This window comes from Callorhinus ursinus, unplaced genomic scaffold (assembly GCF_003265705.2).
Source record: "Callorhinus ursinus isolate GAN/ISIS: 27379988/994484 unplaced genomic scaffold, GSC_fseal_2.0 scaffold14, whole genome shotgun sequence".
NCBI classification, from domain to species: domain Eukaryota; kingdom Metazoa; phylum Chordata; class Mammalia; order Carnivora; family Otariidae; genus Callorhinus; species Callorhinus ursinus.
In genome coordinates, this window is record NW_027397076.1 from 33,242,446 (window position 1) to 33,269,333 (window position 26,888).

The following is a 26,888-nucleotide window of genomic DNA, read 5'->3' on the forward strand; positions in this document are numbered from 1 at the left end:
AGGCAGGAAAATATTAATTAGCAATTCATAAACTAAGGTTACCTTTACAAGTACACTTCCAGTGTGAATTATGGTCGATTATTAGTTTAAGACTGAGTGTACATTTCATTACCACTCTCAGCGTGAGAAAGTCCTGGTTATAACTGGAAATTCAAACACACTTGATTCATGACCATCAAAAGCCCCAGTCAATGCAAACTCTTTTACTTGGAACAAATAAGTTGTTTCTTTTGATAAAATACAAACAGAACTTTATATTATTAATTTCCTGACAATCCTACTCTGAAAAGAAAAAAAAAATTAAGCTGGTGACCGGTTCTCTGCTCACAATGAATTCTACCCTTTCAAAAATCATTCTAGACTTGTATCTCCTAAACTGTGTTCCTTGGAATATTAAAAGCTTACGATGCTGATATGCATTCCATAAAAAGAGACCTCAGCAACCATATAATGTATTTCCTTAATTCTCAAGTTCACTGTTTGCACATTTTAACATGTCCAAAATGGAGCTTCATCTTACAATGTCAAAAACTGCTAACTAAATCCTTTTCCCCCTTTAAAAAAAAGCTATTAAATTAAAGGTATATTTTATAACCAGTGACATCTTAAAATGGATGAAACATGGTAAGTTTGGAGAAATAATTTCTTATTACCTGTGGAGATTTCACCCTGCACATTACCACATTAAAGTCTCTGAAAAGTCCTACACTTTACAAACAAAGCTGTTTTCTTTATTTTACTCAATGTTTCCCAAACATATTTGCCCATCGATCCCTTCTTTTCTAGAACTCATAATAGCATTTCATGAGACCAATGTTCTCGGAACACATCCTGGGAAAGACTGCTTCATTTTTTTATTACCCTTGGTCAAGCCTCTTCGCTCATCAGCTTTCCAAGACCCAGTGACAGAAACCTTCAATCATAAAGTGAAGGTAAACATGTTTCAGAGTCAGCAGAACTGAAAGAATGACCCAAAACTCTCTGTAGAGAGAAAATGCCAACTAGGCCAGAGGCCGATTGATTCTGCTTGGAAACATCTGTGGTGTATTCATACTGATTGCTTTCTCCACAAATGATGCACAGCTTTGTCTGTTTCAAATGCCTTTATGATGTGAGAAATGAATAGACTGAATTGAAGCCATCTGCATGGTAGGATGGGACGCACGGTAGGACGGGATGCACCGTTGGGTGAAAGCACCCCTGTACATTGCCCAACATTTGGAGGGAAGGGAAATCCATATTTTTCTAGGACTGGTTCCTAAATTTACTTCATCAACAAGTTGCTGTTTGTGCATTCCCATAAAATTGAATAAAATAAGTCATATGGCCAAAGGGCAGGCAGCAGGAGAGTTTGAGAGCAGACACTCAAAATGGAACCAATGACATGGCGCTCACTGATGCAGCGTCCATCTTTAGGGCCAGACTAAGTCTTAAATGAACTCATCTCCTACCACACAATATTTATCTGCCAAGACCCTATGAATCTAATTTGCAGAAAAAGTATCAAAATATGGAAATAGGACCAGAAGATTACCATGTGCCTTTTTTTTTTTTTAAGATTTTATTTATTTATTTGCGGGAGAGAGAATGAGAGACAGAGAGCACGAGAGGGAAGAGGGTCAGAGGGAGAAGCAGACTCCCTGCCGAGCAGGGAGCCCGATGCGGGCCTCGATCCCGGGACTCCAGGATCATGACCTGAGCCGAAGGCAGTCGCTTAACCAACTGAGCCACCCAGGCACCCACCATGTGCCTTTTGAAAGACAGACTCAAGCATTGTCTAAAAAGCCCACCTGTCTAGCAGGTCAGCTGATTCTCTTGGACTAGCAGCATCGTCATTACCGGGGATCTTATCAGAAATGCCAGATCTCAGGCCCCTTTCCAGACCTACTTGATCAGAATCTGCCTTTTTGCAAGATCCCTAGGTTATTTTATAGGCATTATGGTTTGAGCAGCATTGATCTAGGGAATATAACCTTTTTCTGACTTCCCGTTTACTGCTCATCGGGGCCCAGATGTCGTGAAGCTAGATGTTCACTCATGAAGATGGAAAAATGGCAAGTTATTTTTCTCTATTAAACACGCAAATGTTTCTTGCCTGGTAAGAAAGACACCCTCAAGGTTTATGGGGGTGCTGCCCTGTACAACATAAAACATTTTACACCTTATTCCAGAATTCTCTTTCAGGGACGACGTGGTCTCAGCCCCTCAATTTACCATCCTGCTTTTCCCTCATTAACGAGTTAAATAAACCTTTGACACGTGCTCAGCACACATGCATGACCATCATGCTTGTAACTGTTTATGGTTTCATTCAAACCCAGTCATCTCTTGACAGAGACAGGACACTTATCTCTAGTGAACACCCCAATAGCCACCCCTTCTTGTCCGCAAACAGTAATTAAGAACATCCACTCTGACAGAGAGATGAAGACCTACCCACAAGGAGGGTAGGTCTAATGTATAATCTCACTTCAGATACAAGGGCTGGCAACTGAGAGCCTGTAGTTCTGTTTCAGCTTGCAGACATGGTGTGTAGCCAAAGAACATTTTGTTTCATTTTAATTTTTGGATCTGAAGGCCTTTAGGTGTAATATGTATTCTCCCGGTCTCCATAGGCTCCTACACTCCTTATTGTCGTTTATCATGCTGTTTCACACATTTGTTACCTAGGTGGCCCCTGAAGGCATTTAAGTTTACATCCCTTAAAGAAGGCACTAATCTATTAAATCCACTTAAGCCAGCACTACAGTGGGAAATGGCTCGCCTCAGAATCAGCACACTCGAAGCAGCCCTTATTGGGAATATTTTTGCCTATCTATCATGCGCAGACCCCGGACGACTATGACGGGTATAAAAAGTGTACAGCTGCCAAAACCGGTGGCCTTCTTCATTATCCACCAGAGGGCAAATTATTTACACGTGTAACGATGCATTTGAAATACATTTACCACACATCATCATCAATTTCTTCAGATACAAAAGAGTTTCATTTAAACGGTTCTCCGAGCATAGAAGCCACTGCCCACATAAACAGCAGAGATAGCTTCATTCTCAACACTGAGCATTATTGAAATGTCAAAATAAATATCATGCAGAAATATAGCAAGAAGAGGCACTCTTGCTATAGGCAGTAGCCTGGTCCCTCTGAAATCAGACCCAGGAGTCCAAAAGTGGCTCTGGACAAAACAGTGTAGTGGGGCCAATTCATCCTAGTGGACGTTGCTTTCTTCCTTGGATGGACTTGTTGACAGCACATCAGAGAAAGTTCTTAAGGGTCTGCCTTTACACGCGTGACTCTGTTTCATAAGTGCTTAAATTCACTAAACAAGGAAAAGCAGGCACTACATAAACAGAGTCATTAATAACATAAATCTCACCTAGAGGAAAAGAATAATTTGGCCTGTCTCATTGTGCCACATAAATAGTGATTTCCGTGGTTTTCCATTTGTCCTCTCTATGGATTTTTCTCATTTGGTACATCTCATCTCTCATTTTACTCCGGTACTTCTTCAGGGGACTTAATGGGAACAACTTCAAGGAAATCAGCTAATAACACCTCCATTTCTCCTCTGGACAGCTACGAGGCCTTGCCAGCCCCCACTATCCCCCCCCCCACCACTGGACTTTCCACACCCCCCAGTAAGGCCTTAGTTAGCCCTTAATCTCTTAGTCTTTGTACCTGGGTCATTAAATTGGGCTTTTAGCTACAGTGTATGGCTTGAGGGTCATTAATATGACCATCAATAATATGGCAGTTATCCAATAGGCTATTTATTCCAGGGTTTACTTGGCAATTGCCTGGTTGGAATCCATGTTTTCTTTCAAAACCACCTTCCAGGAGTTTTCCGTTCACTTTGTTTTTCACTGATAGATGGGATGTGGTTTCAGAAGTCAAGAGCAGTTTTAGGAGCATTTCAGGGAAAATCTCCCTAGCCTCCTGGCACTGTGAATCTCTCCCCCATACTCTCCACATCACACAGAAAAAGCTTTCCAAATTTCTCTTCAGTCTGCGAAACACTTTCAAAGTAAATGGGCAGTCTATAAAACTGGAAGGAACTAGAGGAACTGGAACTGCAAGGTTTGTGAGAGGCAGGAAATCCAAGGAAGTTGGGGTGGGGGCTGCCCATACCATATGGGGGAAAGAGGAAAGAGTGGATCAGGCAAAACCATGGTAAGTGCCCCCAAACTCTCCACTGCATTTAGAAGAGATTCCAAATCTTTTGTGTTAAGGTCTTTTGCAAGTTTATACTCTCTTGGGTTTGTTTTGTTTGTTTGTTTGTTTGTTTGTTTGTTTGTTTGTTTTAACTGTCAAAGCTACTGCAAGATTCCAGGCAGGTTGGCTCCCTTGGGGGACACTTGATCCTCCTTAACCTGTCACCGGTTACTTCTTCCATACAAATGAACCTGTCTGCTGGCCCCTGCTCCCAATTCTGAATCCCAGTCTCCACCACTGAACTCAGAACTCAAACACATTTGTAAGATTCATCTTAAATCCACTTCTGCATATCTCTCTTAATAAAAGCTGGGGGCGCCTGGGTGGCTGTTTGTTGGACATCTGACTCTCGATTTTGGCTCAGGTCATGATCTCAAGGTCACAGAATCGAGCCCCACATCAAGCTCCATGCTCAACTCAGAGGCTGCTTGAGATTCTTTCTCTCTCCCTCTGCCTTCCCCCGCTCGTGCTCTCTAAATTAATTAACTAATTAATTTAATTTAAAAAAAACAGGCTGACACTGACTCTGGGTTTTCCGTATTTTTGTGTACAAGGTCATGAGCTCCTTGATGCAAGTACTACCTTTTTGTCTTTTTCCTATTCCTACCTCATGGTACCTAGGACTCTTCAGCCATTTAAAGACTAACTGTTGATTGGTTTTTGCAGAGATGCCGGTATATTCCAGGAAAAAGGCAATGAAAAAAATGAGAGAGAGAGACATGATTAATGACCTAATGATCTCTAACAGATGGAAGCATTTTTGGCTGTTGGAGCTAGGGCAATCCATAGCCAACAGTATTAGAATCATGCTAAGGAATGTAAGTTCCAAAAGAAAACTTATTCTTACTCCAAATTTACTGGTCCTAGTAGAATAGGTTTCAAGGTACAAGTGTTTGTTCTTTCTTGCAAATGTAAGAATAGAAACAAAGAATAATGCCCCCCTCCGAAGATGTCCTGACCTCATCCCTAGAATATATTCTCTTTCCAGATATGGTTAAGAATACAGACCTTGAAATGGGGAGGTAATTGTGAATTATCCAGGGCGGGGGGGGGGGCAATCTAATCACATAAATCCTTAAAAGCAAAAAACCTTTCCCAGCTATAGCCAGTGAAGAGAGATGTGACGGTGGAAGAAAAATCAGAGAGATGCAACATTGGTGGTTTGAATACAGAGGAAGAGGGCCACGAGCCAAGGAATGCAGGCAGCCTGTAGATGCTGGGCAAAGCAAAGAAACAGATTCTTCCTGAGGGGTCTCCAGAGAGGAACACAGCCCTGCTCACACCTTAACTGTAGCTCAGACTTCTAAGCTTATGAAACTGTAAGATAACAAATTTGTGTTGTTTTAAGTCACCCATAATTTGTTAATAGTACTGATAGAAAACTAATAGAAAAGGCAATCCTCCTTTTCAGCATGGCCCTGTAAAGTGGTGAACAGGCATTCACTGCTGGACCCCCAAACCAGAGAGATTTCTTATTCTGGCTGAAACTGTCTCTCCAGTCCCCCTTCCTCCCTTTGCAACTTGGCTGACTTTGTCGTCTTTCAAGATTCCACACAAACTTTCTCTCCTGTGAAAAATCTTAGTTTTACCTATAGAGGCTATAAATTTCCCAAATGTGAGGACCATGTTATATTCTTGGTGAATGTTAGTTTGAATGATGGACTTAATTAATTATCATTTGATGGAGTATAAAAATAAGGGCCAATAAAATTACTTTCTTGTTACTGCTTTTAAGAAACGAGTAAGATCACTTGCTAGGACCCGCCTACACTCATAGCCATGACGTCCTACCTTACTCCTTCTCCTCCTCTCTTTGGACACACACAAACACACACAGAACCTGGCAGAGTTGAACCCCAGTTTGTGACTGTTCAGAGTCAGATAAGTAAGCAAGATGTGCATCCCTGGTGAAGAGTACAAGCTGTAGGGGGGTCAAAGACTGAACCCAGAAAGTTGCAAGGGAAAGTTGCAAGGCACAGAAAAAGTTCTCAAATGTGGAGATTAAAGACAGAGCCAAGGTTTGAGAATTAAATAACAGATACTCAGTGGTGTGCTGGTTTTAAAATATGTCTACAAATACTCTGACACTCCTTTCTTCAAAAGGTGGAGACTAAATTCCCTCCCCTGAGTATGGGCTGGAGTGAGTCCCTTCTAATGAACACAATATGGCTGACATGAACAACATGTGATCACATCGCAAAAGTCATTACAACTTCCTCCCCTCAAACTCTTTCCTTCTCCTCCCCCCTCCAACCTCCTCATTACTTGCTCTAGAGGAAGTGATTTGCCAATAGCCACATGAGTGAACTGTCTTAGCAGAAGATTCCTAAATCTTCAGACAACTGCAGACCCAGCCCACAACTTTTTTTTTTTAAGATTTTATTTATTTATTTGACACAGAGAGAGAGAGAGGGAGAAAGCAAGCACAAGCAGGGGGAGTGGCAGGCAGAGGGAGAAGCAGGCTCCCTACTGAGCAAGGAGCCCGATGCAGGGCTCGATGTGGGGCTCGATGCGGGGCTCGATGCGGGGCTCAATCCCAGGACCCTGGGATCATGACCTGAGCCAAAGGCAAATGCTTAACCAACTGGGCCACCCAGGCACCCCCACCAGCTCACATTTTGACAGCAACCACAGGATGAGTCCGTGAGCCAGAACCATTCAGCTAAGTTTCTTTTAAATTCCCAAACACAGAAACTATGAGATAATAAATGTTTGCTGTTTCCAGCCACTAAGTTTTGGAGTTATTTATTATACAGTAATAGATAGCCAATATATATGAGACACAATCCCTCGGGCAGAGGTTGCAAATTGGAAGTCAAGATCCTAATTGAGTCTACAAATATATTTTCCTAAGCTCATCATGTTTTTTATGAGCCAAAATTTAAAAATCATTTAAATTCATTTAGAAATCTAGATTTCCAGTCTCTCTCTCAAAAATGTGCAGATCTGGCAACACAAAGGCCTGCACTCTGGTCTGGCAGCTGTGAGTGAGAACTGAGGATCTGCCTTCTGCTGTAGGCTCTCCTGAGCTCCCCGGAGCCCCCACTAACCCCACTAACTATTCATCTCTATGCCGACACTAACAGCATGGCTTTTGCACTGCTCTTTCTCTTGTATTAGGAAAATATTTTCTCATGTCTTATATCTCTGTGAAAACTAGGAAAGATAAACTGAAAAGGGCTTATGTGTCTTAAGAAATCTAGAACAGGGGCGCCTGGGTGGCTCAGTCGTTAAGCGTCTGCCTTTGGCTCAGGTCACGATCCCGGCATCCTGGGATCGAGCCCCGCATTGGGCTCCCTGCTCCACGGGAGGCCTGCTTCTCCCTCTCCCGCTCCCCCCACTTGTGTTCCCTCTCTTGCTATGTCTCTCTGTGTCAAATAAATAAAATCTTTAAAAAAAAAAAAAGAAAGAAAGAAATCTAGAACAGGGGTGCCTGGGTGGCTCAGTTGGTTAAGCATCTGACTTTGGCTCAGGTCATAATCTCGGGGTCCTAGGATTGAGCCCCACGTTGGGCTCCCTGCTCAGCAGGGAATCTGCTTCTGCCCCTCCCCCTCACATGCATGCTCTCTCTCTCTTTCTTTCATATAAATAAATAAAATCTTTAAAAATCAAAAAAGAAAGAACACCTATTTTTTGTGGGAGAGAAGAATATCCCTGCATGCCTAATATGCCATCAATGAGCATCTGTGTCAAATACATACAACTTAAGATTCTAGAAGATTCTAGAAGCTTTGTTCATTAGGCAGATGGACTGCCCCTGTAATGAGTTGGCTAAAGCTGCTCTTTCTCACCCTGGGCTCTTTGAAATGGGGTTAAGGTAAGGAAGATGAGTTTGCTAGATTTGGCTTTGAGCATTTTAAAGAAGCCACCAACATGACACTTTTCCTCTCATATTGCTTGTTTTGAGAAAAACCTTGTTGAGAACATAGTAGTCATCAAATCTTCTGGTTTTGTACTTACAATAATTGCTTATCTTCAGCTTCTTACTGCTGAATCAAATTGTGTCTGACCACATCCATACTGACTAATCAGAAATAATCTCAAGCACAACCCCTACTTTTCCATAAATGCATATATTACTATTCCTAATGTCTCTAGAAAATAAACACTAGTTTAGTGTTTATTTTTGTTGACAAGAGTCAACGAATTTCAGCACACAAGCCAAATCTGGCCCACTGCCGGCTTTAATAAATAAAGTTTTATTGGAACACAGCCACACTCATATTCATTTCCATGTTGTCCACGGCTGCTTTTGCCCCATGGTGACTGAACTGAGTAGTTGTGACAGAGACCTTATGACCTGCAAGCCTAAAATTTTACTATCTAGGGACACCTAGGTGGCTCAGTCAGTTAAGTGTCTGCCTTTGGCTCAGGTCATGATCCCAGGGTCCTGGGATCAAGTCCTCCATTGGGCTCCTTGCTCAGCAAGAAGCCTGCTTCTCCCTCTGCCTGCCACTACCCCTGCTTGTGCTCGCTCTCTCTCTCTCTGACAAATGAATAAATAAAATCCTAAAATATATATATATATTTACTATCTAGGCACTCCTTGAACAAGAAGGATAAAATACAAATATTTTAATAGTTAATAAGCTAAGAACACATTGTGTTTCAAAGGAACACAACATGGGAAATAGTGAAGTCACCATGCCCTCTCCAGAATACTTGCCTTATAATTCACAGTCAATAACTCTAAAGCTTACTTTACCTTACAAATGGACATAAATAGGACAGTGTTTTAAATTGAAAATGAACTCACGGTGGCTAGTTTCTGAACATCTTCATCTGATGCTCCCAGAGATGCCAGGCCTATTTCTTGTGAAAACTGAGCAAACTTAGGATCCGCAAGTAGTGGAACGTGTCCCAGGAGTTCATGGCATGTGTCTCTGACAAGAAAAACATTGTAAAAAAATATTATATGAAAGGCTTTAAACTATCACTGGTAGAACAAGATTTAAAATCATAAATATAACCTTGGTATTATAATTAATTGCTGTGACCAAATTTCATCAAGTCTAAGGCTTTTTTTTAATCACCTTTCAACATCTCTGAAATCCAGATGCACCTTACAATTCATGGCATCTTCAATTATATGATATCCAATATTTGTAATAAATAATAGCAATGACTATTTTCAAATGCTAACGACATGGTAGGTGTTTTATTACATTCACTATCCCTTTTAATCCTCAAGAGAAACTTAGAGAATTAAAGTAGCTTAACAGTACAAAATCCGATAGAGCAGGGGTGGGCAATCTACAGTCGCAGGACAAATCTGGCCCACCACCCGTTTATAAATAAAGTTAATTGGAACACAGCCATAGCTCATTCATTTATGTATTGTCTATGGCTCTTTTTAACTAAAACTGCAGAGCTGAGTAGTTGTGACTAAGACCATATGGCCCGCAGAGCCTAAAATATTTACTAGCTGGCCCTCTACAGAAAAAGTTTGCCATGGTGATAAAGCCAAAATTTGAATCCAGCTTATGGTGACTTCTACACTGTTGCTTTTAACCCTTAAGTTGCACAGACTGCCATGTTACACTTCGCAGACATGAGGACACAGCAGAGGATCATATTGTCATCCTAAAAGTGGCTTTTCCCATCAACGAGTTATCTGCCTATAACACAAGCAACTCCCTTGAACCTGCCCAGTGGAGAACCTTCCCAGTCCTCTGCTTTGGTTCGCCTGAACTAGAAAAGAACAGAAGCTTAGATCTGCTCTCATTTGCCTGAGCTTCCGTTTGGAGCCAAATGATCAGGCAAAGGCAGATACATGTCACAGGGAAGCAAGGCAGATGCCTTCCTGAGCCATTGCCATGAATCACAAAGTGTTCCCTGATCCCAAGCTATAGTCAAATGAATCCCCCTATGGTTCTCTAGGAATGGATCAAGAAGCTGCAAAATTTTATTCTCCTGGCAAAAAGGAATTAGCCAGGTAGTATTTGAAAGATGTTTCCTAACTTCACCTGGGCTCCTCTCAAGTGTATCACTTCAAATAGATGCTAGAATATAAATGCCAGGTGCTGCCACTATGATTAAAAGTACAAAGTATATTGGGTGGTTATGCATTTGAAGCAAGTCGATGGTGGTTAAAGGCACAAGATTGATGCCCACATAAAACAGATAGCACTACTCAATCAAAAAATCTTGTTCCCACAACTCAAACCACATCCCCAGCCTTGGCCAGCCACTTCACAGGTACATCAGGTTGAAAAGGCAACCGAATGAGAATATGGAGACAGGATACTAAAAGAAATTCCCAATTTATTCCCTGTCAACTGTGTGCCGATAGCTTTCTTTTTACACATAACTGAATGTGTGGAAAAGAATATATGGTTGTTACTCTCCAGCCATATTACTTAAGGCAGAGAATCAGACTCATTGGATTTTAGGGCACAAGGAGAATTTAAATATTATATGAGTCCTTCATTTTACCTATAAAGACATTAAAGACAGAAGGGAAAAAAGAAAGAACGTGAACATATTCTGAGCTCCTATTATGTGCTGGGTACTATACTAAATGTTCCCATATCATATCAGTAATTTATCTTCACTTACAAAGAAGCCTTATGATTCCCATTTGATAGATGGGGAAACTAGGGCACCTGGGTGGCTCAGTTGGTTAAGCGACTGCCTTCGGCTCAGGTCATGATCCTGGAGTCCCGGGATCGAGTCCCGCATCAGGCTCCCTGCTCAGCGGGGAGTCTGCTTCTCCCTCTGACCCTCTTCCCTCTCGTGCTCTCTATCTCTCATTCTCTCTCTCTCTCAAATAAATAAATAAATAAATAATCTTAATAGATGGGGAAACTATAATGCAGTAAATTTAAGCATCTTTCCAAGGTCACACTCTTAATAAGAGACAGACAAGATTTGAAATCAAATTCTTCCGACTTGAACCTGTACTCTTCCTGCTCTGTTGTTTTATCTAACAGATGTGGAGTAAGTAGGAAGGGATAGGTCAGGGGCCACCGCTTACATGGTAGAGAGACAGTTTATCCAAGCTGGTTAGCACAAGTGAAAATGTAGTCAGTATGTTGCAAGTCTCTTTTCCTGCCACTCAGTGAGCTGAATCCTCTAAATTACTTGAGAAGCCTTTCTAAAAATACCAATGACCAGGTCTTATGTAAAACCATTTCAATCCAACTCTCAGGGATAGACCAGAGCATCTATATTGTTTCAAGAGCTCCGAGGGTGCTAATAAGACACAGCCAAGGTGGAGACCCACTGTCATAACAGATGATGCTAGGAGCCCTCCTAGCAGGCTTCAAGCAGCAAGGAATTGAAACAAAGGCCGAACGTGATTTTGTAATTTTGAGCTGCCTAAATTTAATTCCACTGAAATTACATCAGAATACTGGGGCATAATGAAAGGTGGTGATAGAAAGTTCACTAGGTAGCTAATTACTCCTCTCCATGCGTTTGATTCAATTAAAGCATCTAATACCCCTATGCTGGGAGTAGACCCTATCGATGCATTCCTGTGACCAGTTTTTTAAAAGATCATACAGTCTGCACTGATGTTGGGATTAGGATCAAGTGGCCCACCATGGATAAATCTGAATACCTCCATTGTAGCCTATAATACAAATACTAAAGCACCCCTTCCTATCCAGGCAGAATATATGACAACGATAATTCCAAAATTAGACCAGATGTCAAGCTTTGGGGAAAACTGAAGGCAGCATAAATAAAATAGGTAAGTGGAAACTAAAATAACGAGTATTGTGACCAACACATTATCGAATGCTTGCTATGAGCCAGGCCATGTGCTAAGTGCTTCATCATGTGAGAAGGAGACAGGTCAGGGCTACCATGACAGTTGATTCAGGGTGCAATACGGGATTTGCTTTTGAGCTTATTAAATCCTTGAAGAAGGCTGCTGCTGAAGACAGTCTTCTATCTACCTAGGTACTAATGGAATTCAAAAACATACAGGTGGAAGGAAAAGTGAAGAGGTGGCAGCTAAAAAGGAAAAAAGAAGGAAAATACTAAGATCCAAAGACATTAAGGAGTCAATTCTCTGTAATAAAAAAAGGAGCTATCACCTAGATTTTAAGTTAAGGCGTCATTATCTGATAACTCACAGCCAACTTAAGAACCTTTAATAACATTCCAATGACAAAGTAATCCAACTATTCATAGAAGAGGATAAAAGAAATAAATTTGAAAGGATGAAATCATACAACATGGCAGAATATACTGTTTCATTAAGAATGAAAGTCTGGGGGTGCCTGGGTGGCTCACTCAGTTAAGCTTCTGACTCTTGATGTCAGCTCACATCTTGATCTTGGGGTTGTGAGATCAAGCCCCATGTCTGGCTCCACGCTCAGCAGGGAGTTTACTTGAGATTCTCTCTCTCCTCTCTCTTTCTCTACCGCTTCCCGCATTCCCACTCATGCTCTCTCTCTCTAAAATAAATAGGCAAATCTAAAAAAAAAAAGAATGAAAGCCTGAAGTAAGATGTCTAACAGAATTACCGATGGAACGTGAGGGATGCCCTACACCCTGTTATAAGCAGAAATGAGTGCTGCATCTCACCGTCTTCTCAGCTCTGTGTCCCTGCATCCCCACAGAGACCCTGAGGAAGAACTGCCACTCTGATTCCTGAGCAAGTGTGTGTGTGTGCAGTATGGACAGTAAGCCCACTTCTCACTGAGCCAAAGCTTTAAGCACCTATATTTCAAGACCAGAAACAAGGTTATCATCTTTTATGACTGGTGCAACGTTCTCAGAAATAAACTCCATCCCAGTGTCTTTGGCTTAGACATGGGGTGTAGACAAAAGAAACCGAAGTGCCTGGAAAACCTTCAACCAAACAGCGATGAAAGATGTTCAATGTTACTAAAGATGTTTAAAATTACTTAACTTCGAAAAGTTTCTTTAGTTTCTATGACACCGAAGGATTTAGAAGCTGACTCAGAGCCTGAAAGAGGCTCCAGACTATTGGGAATCTGAAGGAAAAAGGCTGAGTCTTTTCTCCAACCTTTGTATCAATCAGGTTCTGTTGGGCTGAAATCACATGGTTTCACCCTATTTTACAAAGTGCAATGGTTATTATGGCCGGCATATAAAGTAGTTCATGATCTCTCTGTCGGTTGTGTCATCCACAGCCGGGACCCCTGAGTATCTAGGTTTCCGAGGTGAGTCCACAACTGTTGCCTTATCACACCAGATCTCTCTTAAAAGATTCAATTATTTGGCTATAATTGCACCTGTCAGCACATGCTGCCTCCAATCTCCACATCGACAAACTTTTCTCTTTTTAACTCGCATCCCTTTGATGCATTTTCGCCTGAATAATGCTTTCAGAAGCTTTTCACAAAAGCGCTCTGTTCACTGGAAATGTAGGACCTTTCAAAACTGTTAACACTGTAAAACATCATGTCTCCTTTTAAAAAAAAGAAAGAAAGAAAGAAGAAAGAGAAAGAAAGAAAGAAAGAAAGAAAGAAAGAAAGAAAGAAAGAAAGAAAGAAAGAAAGAAAGAAAGAGAAAAAGAAAAGCTAGAGTTGATCGCAGACTCTAAACTTTTGCTGCTCTAAATCGGCATCTTCTCTGATAAGCCATGTTAGGAGGATTTTAAAGCCTGCCGGAATGGGCCCACAAAAGGGCCTGGGCAAAATGCCTCTGGGGAATTCTTAGATCATTCTAAGAAAGTCACGATCATATTGCCGAGGGGAAATAAGGGTCCTGGTTGTTAAGTTCACATCCAAAATGCGTCTGGCATTTTTCTCCTCTTATCAGTTTTCAAAGTTGACTCCTCACGCTACGCGTTGAACAACTCCTTTTCATTTCTGCTGTAAATTAAAGCCTTTAAGAAGCAGTGAGCCAGCATCCAACATTGGCTTCCCATCCCAAATCAGTGCATCTGTCTTTTAAATCACATTTCTATAGGTTTTGTTTGTTCTAAATGACACAGAAGCCAACACAGTAGCTAAATCATGAAGAGAAGGAAAGCAAGATGAGATGGAGGGGTGGGGTGTTCGCGCTGGTGAAAAGCAGCAGGAGGATGAGCTGGGAGACGAAATCGGGTATTTTGTTCAGCTTTCACACAACATTTGGCAGGCGAGTGCAAGTAATCTGGGATAACACTCCAGGACGCATGGAAAAGGGGGTGACTTAGTTTGTTTTCACTGCACCAAGGAGATGATAACGGGAATTAATTTGGTATTGAGGCAATTTTTCTTCAGCACTTGCCTTGGAGCCATATACAGAGTTCTTTTGGTTTAGATTTAAAATAGCATACTGTAAAATCTGGCCCAGATAAAATTTCAGGCAGCCCTTATGATCACTCCCTCTTCTATCCCTATCGCCGTGCAGATAAATAGATATGTGGCCCTCTTCCTATGAAGCCGAGCACTCGGATATCACCCTGGAGGAAATCTTCTTTACTTTTTTCCCCCTAGGAATCCTAAGGAAGGCCACCAATGTTACTTTCCTTCACTACAATTCTTTCGAGACTGACAGAAGATATTATAGTTCTTTTTTGAAATTTCGTTCAAGAAGCGTTTATGGTATGCCTATTTTGTACCAAGCACTATGTTAAGAACTGACGCTTAAAAGTAAATAAGACATAATCCTAGAATAACTCTTAGCAAAGTCACCTTATGGTGCCATAAAAGGGCAAACAGCAAGTACTAACTTCCCTGGTCCAGGGAGAGACATAGTTTCCAGTTCTTACAAGTCCCATAAAAGGGCTGCAAGGGAAACTGTTGCTAGGTTTCTAGGTCCCCTATCATCTCAAATATTTCTTATTTCTGGAATAAATAAGAGATTTTTAATTCTTTCCCTGCTGCCTCCCCAAATTTCACTAAAGATTAAGGATGCATTATAACAGAATGGTTAAAGGTCTACACTCTGAAGTCAGATCCAAGTCCATTTCCCACATTCCTGCAGAGGCAAATGACTCAGAGCAGTTCTGTGCAATAGGACTTTCTTCATCAATGGAAATAGTCTATATCTGCATTGTCCAGTCTGGTAGCCACTTGGCACAGGTGACTACTGGACACTGGAAATGCGGCTAGCACTACTGAGAAACTAAATTTATAGTGAATTTGACTTTAATTAATAAATTTAAATAGCCACATCTCTACCATATTGGACAGCACAGATGTATTTTTTTCTCATCTTTGGAATGGAGATTACGTGAGTCCCTATCTCATGGAGTTCTTAAACAATGTAGTAAAATAACACATTGAAAACATCAGTTCCCAACAAATTATGTATTATTCATCATATTACATTAAATTATACTTACACCAACATCTATCGTACTTCAGTAAGGTTGCCCTTTGGGGAGATATTTTATCCCTTAAACAAGAACTAGTAATCTCCTCCCAGACAGATGTCATGCCATGTTCATCTTTGGGTGCCTGGCACATAATAGATGCTCAATTTAACTGTCGTTTTTAACTCAACCAAACAAAGCAGGGATGATGGGACTCTATGGCTCCATAAAGAGGTAAATCCAAGTGCATCCCAAGTACAGTTTTCCTAATTTCCGGTGTAGCATCGGGGCATTGGACTAGGTCTTGGTTTTGCTATTTCCTAGTTGTGGGACCATAGGGAAATTACCTGACTTCCTTGAACTATGGATTTGCCACCTGTTAAATGGTGACAGTCCTGCCTACCTCATAAAAATGAGTGGAATGTTTCCAGGCCAACAGAACACGTGTGAGAGAGGTCAGATCCCTCTTTCCTTCTCTTTGGTGGTGGCTTCTGTACCTGTCAATAGATGTAATTCTCTGCCCAGCATATATATATATATATATATATATATATGAAAGCTTTACCCCAAGTCACTGTGGATAACAGCCTAAAAGAACAGAAACAGCTCCAGCAGGCACTTAGATATCAAAATGCACAGGTTTTAAAAAATGTATAGTGCTTTTTTTTTTTTCATAAACTATCTATTGTTAGAGTGCTTGGAGCTCTTGAGACAAAAGGCCCTGTAAAAAGTCTTAGGGGTTATTTTTGCTTTTAGGCACCTCACAAAACTAGACAAAATTTTATGACTGAAAACTTGGGAGTCCCAGTCTAGGAACATACGTGACCTTGTAACTAGGCCGGAATTTTATGAGGCCCATCAGCCTCCTCATGAATTTAAGAGGTATCAAGAAAGAGTGGACCTATTTGGTATTTATGTAAAGTTTTTTTTTTTTCCTCTCTGCAAAGATCAAAGCATTATTTCATTATCCATCACACAGAGAGGTTAAGTGGCTTGCCGACAGTCACGCTGAGAGCTGATAGCAGGGCCTGGATTTCGGGCAAGCAGCCCATGGGTCCTTCTGCCTAAGGACGTGGACACAGCAGCCTCCTATCTGCATTTCTACCCTGTAGAGAGGAGCTATCTTCTTTTTCCCAGTGAAAGAGGAGATGCCTCCTCTTGATAAATAGGGCAGGCTCTGGCTCTGTGAAGATTAAAGGAGAGGGTGGGTGTCTAACAAAGACTGGTAGCGCAGCCCAAAGACTAGCTGGAACCTGCATAGCTCTAGACCATCCAATAGACACAGACACTGCTTAGTCTTCTGGCAAAGCGGGGCCACCAAATTAAAGGAAGGGTGTTACTGTTGACTCTCTTACTTAACGTTTGTAAATTAGAAAAACCAAGAAAGAAGCTATTCAACTTCTCACACAATGGGTTTTGAATTTTCCTGTTTAATGGTACCTTTTAACATAGAATAGTGGCTAATCTCACAGTCACTGACACCACTACTTGAGTTCAAATCCTGACTTCCTCCCTTACCACCAGCTGTGTGACCTTGGGCAAGTTGCTTAACCTTTCCGGGCCTCAGTTTCCTCATCCATAAACTCAGAATAATAACAGCAACAACCCCTCAGAGGGCTGTTGTATTAAATGAGTTCAAGCCACATCCAACACTGAAAATAGTGCCTCGTCCATAATAGTCAATAAATACATACTTGTTGTTAATAGTGAAAAATACTGTTGTTGCTTCTGTTGCTACCGATACTGTTGTTGAAATGATCTGTTAGTCTAGAAGGGATGACAATACTTTCAGGTCCTAGGGCCTCTATCTAATGTCTTAACTGGCCCGGGTAGAGCCCAAACCAAACTTCTCCTGAGGGGAGAGATGGCTGCTAGGCTGGGGGGTGTGAACTCTGGGTTGAAGTGCAAGAAAAGGAAGCCAGATGGGATCGGCCTTCTGAGAACATGCCATTTTCTGAGAATCGCTAGTGGTGATGCTTCTCCGCAATCCTGAAAGGCAGCGATGATAAAAAGCCACGGAGGAAGCCAGGCAGGGAGCTCAGGGCTGCGCTCCAGTGTCCTCTGGGAAAGAGCAAGTTTAAGCTAAACAGAGCTCATAGGAATAAGGTTAAACTCTCTAAAGTTCTGGTTCATTCTTCCCAGCGCCGCAGTAAGACCTTGCCCAGACTGGCCTTCCACGATATTAAAAACACCCGAGACGGTCAGGGCTTAACGTCAGACAAGTTCACATGCCCAGAATCCCTCACACGGCAGCAAGGAGGGATCATTGAGAATGGAAAGATCCTCTTTTTCCTCTCATTACAGACCTAGTGAGAGACATCTGTTAGATCAAGGGAAGGGCAGCCAAATTTTCTCAAATTTTTTCAAAACCTATGTCTTTACCTGCTGCTATTATTACTTAACAAATGAGGATTAATGTCTGAGCCACAAGAAAAGAAAATAAATGACATCTTCTGCCAGTTTTTGTTCTAATAAACAAGGGCTAAGCATAAAATTCATTGACTTAGAAACATGTGAAAAATACTGTCAGAAATAATTCACTTTTATTTTTCTTGTAAAATTGAAACACAGCAGCAATTATAAGAAAAATCACCTGACTGCAAAGCTTTTTTTAAACTTTAAAACAGTTATATTTAAAGATAACATTAATTGCCTCTAAAATGTTCAACTGGGACAAGAAAGAATTTCCTTAATGCAAATGAATTCAGTGGTATTATGGCAATAGAAACTGCAATATTAGTCAACAGTGTCATGAATTATTTCCTAAGGGTGGAAGTTTGCCCTTTGATTTGAAAAGTGACATACCAGGAAAGAGCAGAAGAAGATATACCCACATCACTCTGTGCTGAATAATTGATCATCCCAATGCAGTTCTGAATCAGGGACTCCCTGAATGAAGAAGCTTATAATATGTTGTGCCAAGTATATTTTTGTTACTAGTATGTTAAGCCCAACATCTGAAAATAAAGTAGAATGAATATTTTTAAATATTTTCACTAAAACATTGTTTAAAGTGATTCCTGGTGCAGAATTGCATTATTACTTTGGCAAGAGTTCTTCTGGAAAGACAGATATTGTACTGGCTTGACCTCAAAAAAATTGATGTCGAAGAATGTAGGTTTATATTTAAAATTCCTGGTTGCTTCTCCCTGAGCAATAGACAAGGGGTAGAGCTTATGCTATGGATGTGTATTTCACCACGGCTCTGGGCAATGTTTAAGTTTCAAAGGACTCCCAGTGCAGAACCATGAGGCATCTGGTCACCTCCGTCCAGAAATCTAGATCACAGTAGATTTGGCTTATATTGAGAAGAACAGGACCAGATTATATAGGAAAATTATATAGGATTAAGGCCTTAGAAGATAGGGTCTGTTTGCCCTACCCCTCTTCATTCCTGAGATTTCAGTCAATCCACACAGCTTCTGGAGGAAAGCATAAAATTTGGCCCCAGGTCTTGAACTATATTTCTCATTAAAGGGCTCTGCATTTCTAAGATACCACTGGGCATTGGGTATAGAGGTCATTGAAAATCATATACATGAGTACATGTAGGCAAATTCAGTTAGCAGGTGCTCAGCCTCCACCTTGCACAAAACACATTCAAGAAGTCTTTTTTTTTTTTTTTAAGATTTTATTTATTTATTCATGAGAGACAGAGAGAGAGAGAGAGAGAAGCAGAGGGAGAAGCAGGCTCCCAAGGAGCAGGGAGCCCGATGCGGGACTTGATCCCAGGACCCTGGGATCATGACCTGAGCCGAAGGCAGACGCCCAACCATCTGAGCCACCCAGGCGCCCCAAAAACACATTCAAGAAGTCTTTAGGAACTATGAAGAATAGAGACCACAAATCCCCTCAAAGGAAGTGCCCAGGGAAGAAAAGGCAAAGGACTTAAAGCAGAACTAGGGAGAGTGGAATATATACCACATCTGAAAATCCAAAGCACCTTCTGGAAACCAGAAGCCTGATGTCAGAGACCAAACCAGAGAGAGAGGGACAGGCCCCTCCCTACGACTTGCTTATCTCCCCAGTACGCCTCCTAAGTTGAATCACCACCACTTCAGCAAGAAGCTTCGAGAGATAAATCCAGAGATGTTGCTACCTCTCTGGTCCACTCTCCTCCTTGGGGAAGGGGCAGCCACTCATGCCAGACATGGATGACACTCCCATCCACATGGCCGCCCCTGGGGGACCTGCACCAGTGCTTGGCAGAAGTTGCCAATCTCATAGAACTTCTTAATGCAATATTTTGAATATTAGTTCAAATACAATTTAGAACATGTCACAGACTGACATTCCTGTTAAAGCTAGGGTCATGAGCTTCCCTGCCTTTTAAATGGGACAATATTTAGGGTTAGTTACCCAAAGGGGGGAAAATATACTTCTTTAGCACCATGTAAAGTACAGTTTCTTTCCCTCTTTCTCTCTCTCCCTCTCTGGTTCTTTCCCTCCTTCCCTCTCGCTCTTTTTCTCTCCTTTGAGTAAGGGGGAGGTGGGGACAATTTGTACATTTCCTTTTGTTCCTCTTCTTCAGCTTCACAGTGCATAATCCCTCCTTTATTCTGCAACTATCTTTATCCCAAAAACAAAATAGAGGATCAGAATAGGTTGTCCCTTACTGGGCTCTCTGATCCAAGTGACTTGTACGCTCACAGCCGCAGCTGCTGCCTATAATCCCACCTGTAAAGGTTCAGGATTTTACCCGAAGACACTGAATGTGTAAAAATGCCTTATTCCTGGAAAGATGTCCAGATAAGTCCCTGAAATCAAAGTAAAGCTATTGGGGAGAGCGGAGGGCACTCCCCAACACAGGGCTGCAGCCTTTCCAGAAAAAGGCCTCACCACCACAGTGTGCAGGCCCAGGACTTCAAATAAATCCACAGCATTTACTCCCCTGTACTCCCTCACTCCACGGATCTCAGGTTGGGTCTGGGCCTTTGAGAATACCTTGAACTTGACACCTCCTGGTAGCAGTGCTGGTCATGGCTTCGGCCCACAGAGGACTCAGTTTTCGCCTTAGGTGCAAGGTTTGGGGATCCACTGCAACCTCAGTCTGATCTCCTCGCTTCTGCATTGCCTTTGTCAACTGGCTTTGACATCATCATAGTCTTATGAAGGAGACTGACATGTGAACAAATAATTGCCATTCAGTGCTGTAAGTGCTAAAATAGGAGTAAGGCAATGTGTTACAGGAACACCCAGCTCTGCCTAGAAAAACTCCACAGAGAAGGCCATGACAGCTCTAATCCTAGAGAATTAGGGGGATTTTACCAGAGTCATTCCAGGCAGGTAGAAACACCCGGAAAAGCAAGTCCTTCCACCAAGAAAACCAAGAGTCATTGATCCTCCATAACTTTCACTGCTGTCCTCCAGGCCAGAAAACATTCCCCAGAGGAACCAATCCAATCTGCCATCACTTTTTAAATTAAAGTCTCACCAACCAGCCAAGTTTAGAGAATACAGGGTCTTTAACATGTAAAATGTAAAAACAGGCCAAAGACACGCTTAAAGCCCATTATTTGTTGAAAGCGAGGATATCAAAATACATTGTCCCCAGGCTGAAAAAGGAAAATAAAATTCTTTTTTTCAGATAATGTCTTTTTGCTGCTTTCACTCTCATTTCTACCAGCATCTTCAAGGGCTCACCTTTGTCTCATTACCACTGCCCCCACGACAACAGTTCAGCAATTGAAGGCAGCTATTTGGAAGCAGAGCACAAGCACCAAACACAGGAGCCAAGTTGAACTTCACAAATTGGAGAATCTGCCCTCTCTTTGGTTTTCAATTGAGGAAATGGGATTTCATTACAAAGACAATGCTTGGAAAAGTGCTTGGGCAGGAAACAGCACTCCCAGCATGGGGTCCCATGCATTCAATGATGCCGCTGGGAAGGGATTTAGGACTTTGCCATACATCTGGATTAAAGGGATCTTTACAGAGAATTGTGTCTGCATAGTGTATTTCTGGAAGGGTGCAGGGGAAGCTGGCAGCAGTGGTGGCCTCTGGGAAGGTGAAGTGGGTGTCGGGGGAGCAGAGGAGGAAAAGAAAGTTATTGCTCACCGTATGCTTTGAATTCTGAAGCAGGTACGTGTATTACCTACTCATAAAATAATAATAATCTAGAAAATGAATGAAAATTACTTACACACACACACAAAACAAATGAATGACATAAAACCCACTCCCCCAAAAAAGATTCTGTTAAAACAACAACAACAACAACAAACAAACCCAAGTTAGTGAACCCCACGTTTTCATCCTCCGACTTAAGCCTCCTCTTGTCTGGGTAGTCATGGGAGTCATGGAAGAAGAAAACACTCACATCTATAGCAGGAGCTTTACATTCACTTCTGGACTCCTGACACTTATTTCCAACTACCAGGCGCTTCTCCGGGAGGCCCCACCCATGAGCACCTCAAAGACAACATGTCCCAAACCCAAATCCTCCTCTTCTCTCCCTCCTTCCTCCCTACCTCCCTCCAAGCCTGATCCTGCTCCAATAGTCTCAGTCATTACTAGAAAAAACCAACCATTCAGCTTCCCAATCTAAAAACTTTATTGTTACCTTGAGGACCCTCTCCTCACCCTCTTTATAGCCACCAAATATTGTTAATTCCACCACGATGGTGTTTTGCGAAGAGATGACCTCTTGGCCTATCCCACTGACCCTTTCTAGTTCAAGGAATTATAAACTACACTCCTTCACTGGAATGGGAGCTCCTGCTGGTTTTCCAGCTACTTCATTCTTTACACTTCCCCAGCCCCCACCCCTATCATCTTTCTCAAACACAATTATGTGATCATGCTTCAGAACCTTGGATAGCTCCCTACTGCCTACAGATTTTAGCCCAAATGTCCTAGTTTGACAAATGATCATTTACACTGTGACCTGAGAAAAACATCCCATCCCTAACACACACTCTATGCTCTGGCCACTCTGGTGTAACAAGCTCTGCTCATTTATGCCTCTTGTGAGCCTCCACAACTTTGCACTTGCTGTTTCCTTGACTTGAACACTTTCCCCTCCCTCTCCGCCCTGCCTTGGACAAAAACAATTTCCTATTCCCCGTTCCAGACCTCCCCACTCAGTTTATACCCTCTCTGAAAAGCCTTTTAGGACTGCTCCCTCCTCTGTACTCCTCTAACACTTTGTACACACCCTCATCATCACCCCAACCACACTCTTTCATAATTATTTATGTTTCTATCTCCCCTGCCAGAATGTGAGCTGCTTTAAGAAAGAGCTGCTATATTTTATTCATCTTTGAATCCACTGCCCCTCCCTGCTAACACTGCACATAAATGTTTGCTGAATGAATTTGCTGAAAGTACTTTGGTAAAAATGTAACACGTTATCCCAAAATTTTATAGACTTCTGTGTCTAAAATCTCATTTCTTTGCCCTCTCTCTCTGCATACTTATTGGCACGCTATCACAGGTCTCAGGGGGACCAGTTATTCAAAAGGAACTAACAAAGTGCCTGCTATTTGTAAACAGGGCCATTTGTAAACCCTCTGGGCTAGATTTAGAGATTGCCTTTCTAACTCTGACAATGCTCTTTTGAGTACTCACTCCACTATAAGAAGCATTTCTTTTCCAAATGTCTTGAGTCCTATAAGTAACCTTTGTTTACCCTGAAAACACTTTCAGGGAAGCTGAAAGGAGCTAAAAAAGCAATATAGTGACCCTGCTGGGACCTACCTGGTCAGCAAGCCAGCCTCCAGCTGCCTAAGAGAAGGAGTGGAGACTCAGCTCAAATCCCTGCCTACTTCCACCACCAGCAACTACTCAAGTGCTTGAGTCTCCAAGGACTCTCTGCTCCCCAGTGAAGATCATGGCAGTCCATTAATCACAAGATGATTCTAGTAAGCATCACAAGCAAAGTGATAACCCCAGTATCCTGAAGAACAGTGGGTAACAAATTTGGGTAAGATGAGGGGTAGACACTCATTCAAATGGAGCCCAAGTGGGGAGAGACCCAGTGACAACTCCCAGCCTTGGGGTCTTTGGCTCTTCTCTTTTCTCTCTATCGGGAATGTTCTACCAGGAGATATTTGCATTTAGGTCTCTGCTTAAATGTGACCTCCCAAGAGGTTTCCCTGATGACTCAATCCAAGAGAGCACCAACCATTACTGGTCATCTCCTCACCCTGCTTTATTTGTCTTTCCAGCACTTTGAGCACATTATAGCACTTGTATCTGATACCATATTGCCTATGTGTTTGTATGCTGACCATTATCCCCCACCCCCACTCATTCACCCCAGAGAGCAGGGACCTTGTCCTGTTCCTAGACCATGCAAGCAAACAGTAATCCCCTCATAAATGTTTATTCATTTTTTCAAAAAAACGTACAAAGAAATATTCAAGTAGTTGACAATTTTGGCAAAGATGTAAGACACAAGTTAAAATGTTAAAAGCCCGCAAGGCTAAATGCATGTAATAGATGGATGATAAGGAAAGTAAATGACAGATATGCTGAGGAAGGAGTGATTGTGCATGGGGATGGCAAGAGAATGTTTCCCAGAGAGGATGGGATTCGTGTCTGTCTCGAAGGCACTGGAAAATTCAGTTAAGTTTGAGAAAACGGGCCAGTGTTTCACCCTGGAAGACTCTACAGTCCATGTGTGATAAGGCCAAATGATTAACACGTGAGGATTCACAGCTGACCCAACCCTTGGCCACCCACTATCCAGGAGAAAACTGATAAATGCCCCAAAGGTAGATTCTCTCAAGGAAAGCTGACAGAGTCAAAGAAGAATCACAAACCCCATATACATCGAGAGGTGGTGGGTAGGACTGGAGGAGTGTTCAAGAAATGAAGACAGCAGGAAGAGCACAGCACAACGTTCTGAGTTTCCGGGGCGGGGGGGGGGGGGATGAAAAACACTAAGGGAGAAGGAATCAGTCATGAGCGTTACTAAGAATTGCCTTGTCGGGTGTGCATGAACGTCCTTAATGAGGAGAAGCCTCCTCACTAGACAGGTGCGTGAGTCCTGACTGTGTCGATGTTGACTTATCCCTTTGTGCTTGCATCTCCTCATCAGTAAAACCCAAAATAATAACCTACACAGTGGGATCGCTGTGAGGATTAAATGAGTTGATGAGAGCCGCACCTGGCATGTCAGGATTGTCTTTATTATTAGAATTTTGAGCCCTGCTTCTTTCAACGCAACATTGACCTAATAATGGTCTCTATGGAGCATGGCTTTATACAAATTACACGTTTTAAGGAGCAACATCATCAACAGCCTGGCCAAAGTGAAAGGGTCAGTGTTGGGATAAAGTTAGAGAGGCAAACTGAAGTGAGACTATTGGAGGCCCTACATCCCCAGTTGACGAATCCGATCTTTCAGTGACCATTGGCTTCTTTAGGTGAGCACGGTGGCCCTCAGATGAAATTATTTTGCAGGTAAAAGAGGGCCTGAGCAACTTTCCAAGTAAAGTGAGCATGGACCACTTGACAGAGTGGTGGTCCCCATCCAGCCTAGGAATGCAATGTGGGTACTCACGGTTCCGGAGTATAGAGGGGGTCTGAGCCATGTCGGACGTACTGAGTACAGTGGAACACTCTGTAGGCCAGTCCCGCCAGAAAGTCTCTCGGACTCAGGTATCCAGCCACCGGCCTCACGGTAAAGCCTGATCTTTCTGAAATGACAGAAAGAGCCAACTAAATATCAACTCAACAAGACTTGAGGGCCCAAGCAGGGTGTCCTATTATTTATAAGGACGTTCTAGAAACAAAGTAATCAAGGTTTTAAAACTCTTGACAATTGAATGACATCTACTGTTAATAGCCATCACGTTTGTGGCTTCTGATTACTAAAATATACTCCTGCACGATGGTTTCCAGGGAAACAAGACATTCATTAAAATGGAAAGAAAGGTGAAAAAAAAATGTTAAGGATTTAAATTCAGAAGCCGAATTAGGATAAGAAAGCTCAAATTCACGGGACAAGATTACAACGAAAGCGAGGCTTACGCGTATTACCTGGTATCTTTCTCAAAGACACACCCTTTCCACCTGTATGTGTTCAGTTAACACACAGCTAATTCACTCCCGTCACTAGCCTGGTGGAATCAGTTCACACCACGGCTTTCTACTGTCAACACCCCCTACCTCCTTCATTCCATATTGCTGTTTTCTGTGATATTATGAAAACAATCATATTAATTACTGTCATTTGAAGAGGTACACTAAAGTTCTACATACTCTATTCGCTTATGAGGGGAGGAGACAAAATAAACGGAACACAACATCATCTACGAAGCTGCCAGGTACCGCTAACCCAGTTAGGCTGTGGGTCATCAGTGTTCTCTGTTTAAGGGCTACCCAAGGCTTGCTTGTGGTGACAGCCCAGCAAATTTATAACAGGAGAGCTACCCTTGGCTCTGACACCAGCATCGTACAGGCTCCCATTCTTGAAAACCTCATCTCATTAGGACAGCCTAACCTCAGAATGGTTAGAATGGTTTTAAAAGGCAAGAACCAATTAAGCTTATAAATCCCATTCTGGGATTTCTGGTATCTACGTGAAAAATATTCCTGTTCTCAGGCCTCCTCAGACCCATAATTCTAACAATATCATGTTCATTCTAAAAGCTTTTACTTTGGATTGTTCCCCACTGAATATCAAAAAGATAAGTGTATTTTCTTCTTTTTCTATTTTATGTCAATTAAGCCACTATATCCCACGTGTGGAACCTGAGTGGTGGTACACAGAGGGATGTTCTTTATTTGAAGTTATGTATCTTATTTTTATATAAATTTTTAAAAAATATGTAACTAACACATCAAGAACTTTGAATTTGTGGATATCATTGTTTTAAAAGTTTCCTTTTTATTTTTTTTTAAAGATTTTTTTTATTTATTTATTTGACAGAGAGAGACACAGCGAGAGAGGGAACACAAGCAGGGGGAGTGGGAGAGGGAGAAACAGGCTTCCCGCGGAGCAGAGAGCCCGATGCGGGGCTCGATCCCAGGACCCTGGGATCATGACCTGAGCCGAAGTTAGACGCTTAACAACTGAGCCACCCAGGCGCCCCAAAAGTTTCCTTTTTAAATAAACTAGGTATTTAAAAGCGAGTCAGTTAAAAAATAATAAAATAAAATAATTTAAAACACATACATTTACATTATGCTTGCTATGTGCCAATGAATGATGCAGACTGAGCTCCCAGTGTCCAATTCACAGGGGTCTTGAAAAATAACAGCAAGAACAATAGCAAGAATAATTAAGACTCTGCTATGCTTAACATGTGTCAAGAAATAAATTTAGGGGCACCTGGGTGGCTCAGTTGGTTAAGCCTCCAACTCTTGGTTTGGGCTCAGGTCATGATACTGAGCCCTGCCTCGGGCTCCAAGCTCTACGAGGAATCTGCTTGAGATTCTCTCCCTCTGCCCTTCTTCCAACCCCTTGCATGCACACGCTCTCGCACTCTCTCAATAAATAAG

At 42.1% G+C, this 26,888-nt stretch overlaps 1 protein-coding gene across 3 annotated transcripts in view; it reads right to left on the bottom strand.

The window, feature by feature from the left end:
* The window catches only part of TPH2 (tryptophan hydroxylase 2), an 89,621-nt gene that overhangs the window by 28,628 nt on the left and 34,105 nt on the right, over nucleotides 1-26,888 (bottom strand). For all 3 annotated transcript variants that reach the window (XM_025883195.2, XM_025883196.2, XM_025883197.2), the window contains exons 7-8: nucleotides 24,946-25,081; nucleotides 8,970-9,096 (exon numbers count right to left, since the gene is read on the bottom strand). In XM_025883195.2, coding sequence (XP_025738980.1) covers nucleotides 8,970-9,096; nucleotides 24,946-25,081 — 263 coding nt within the window. The remainder of the gene's footprint in view (nucleotides 1-8,969; nucleotides 9,097-24,945; nucleotides 25,082-26,888) is intronic.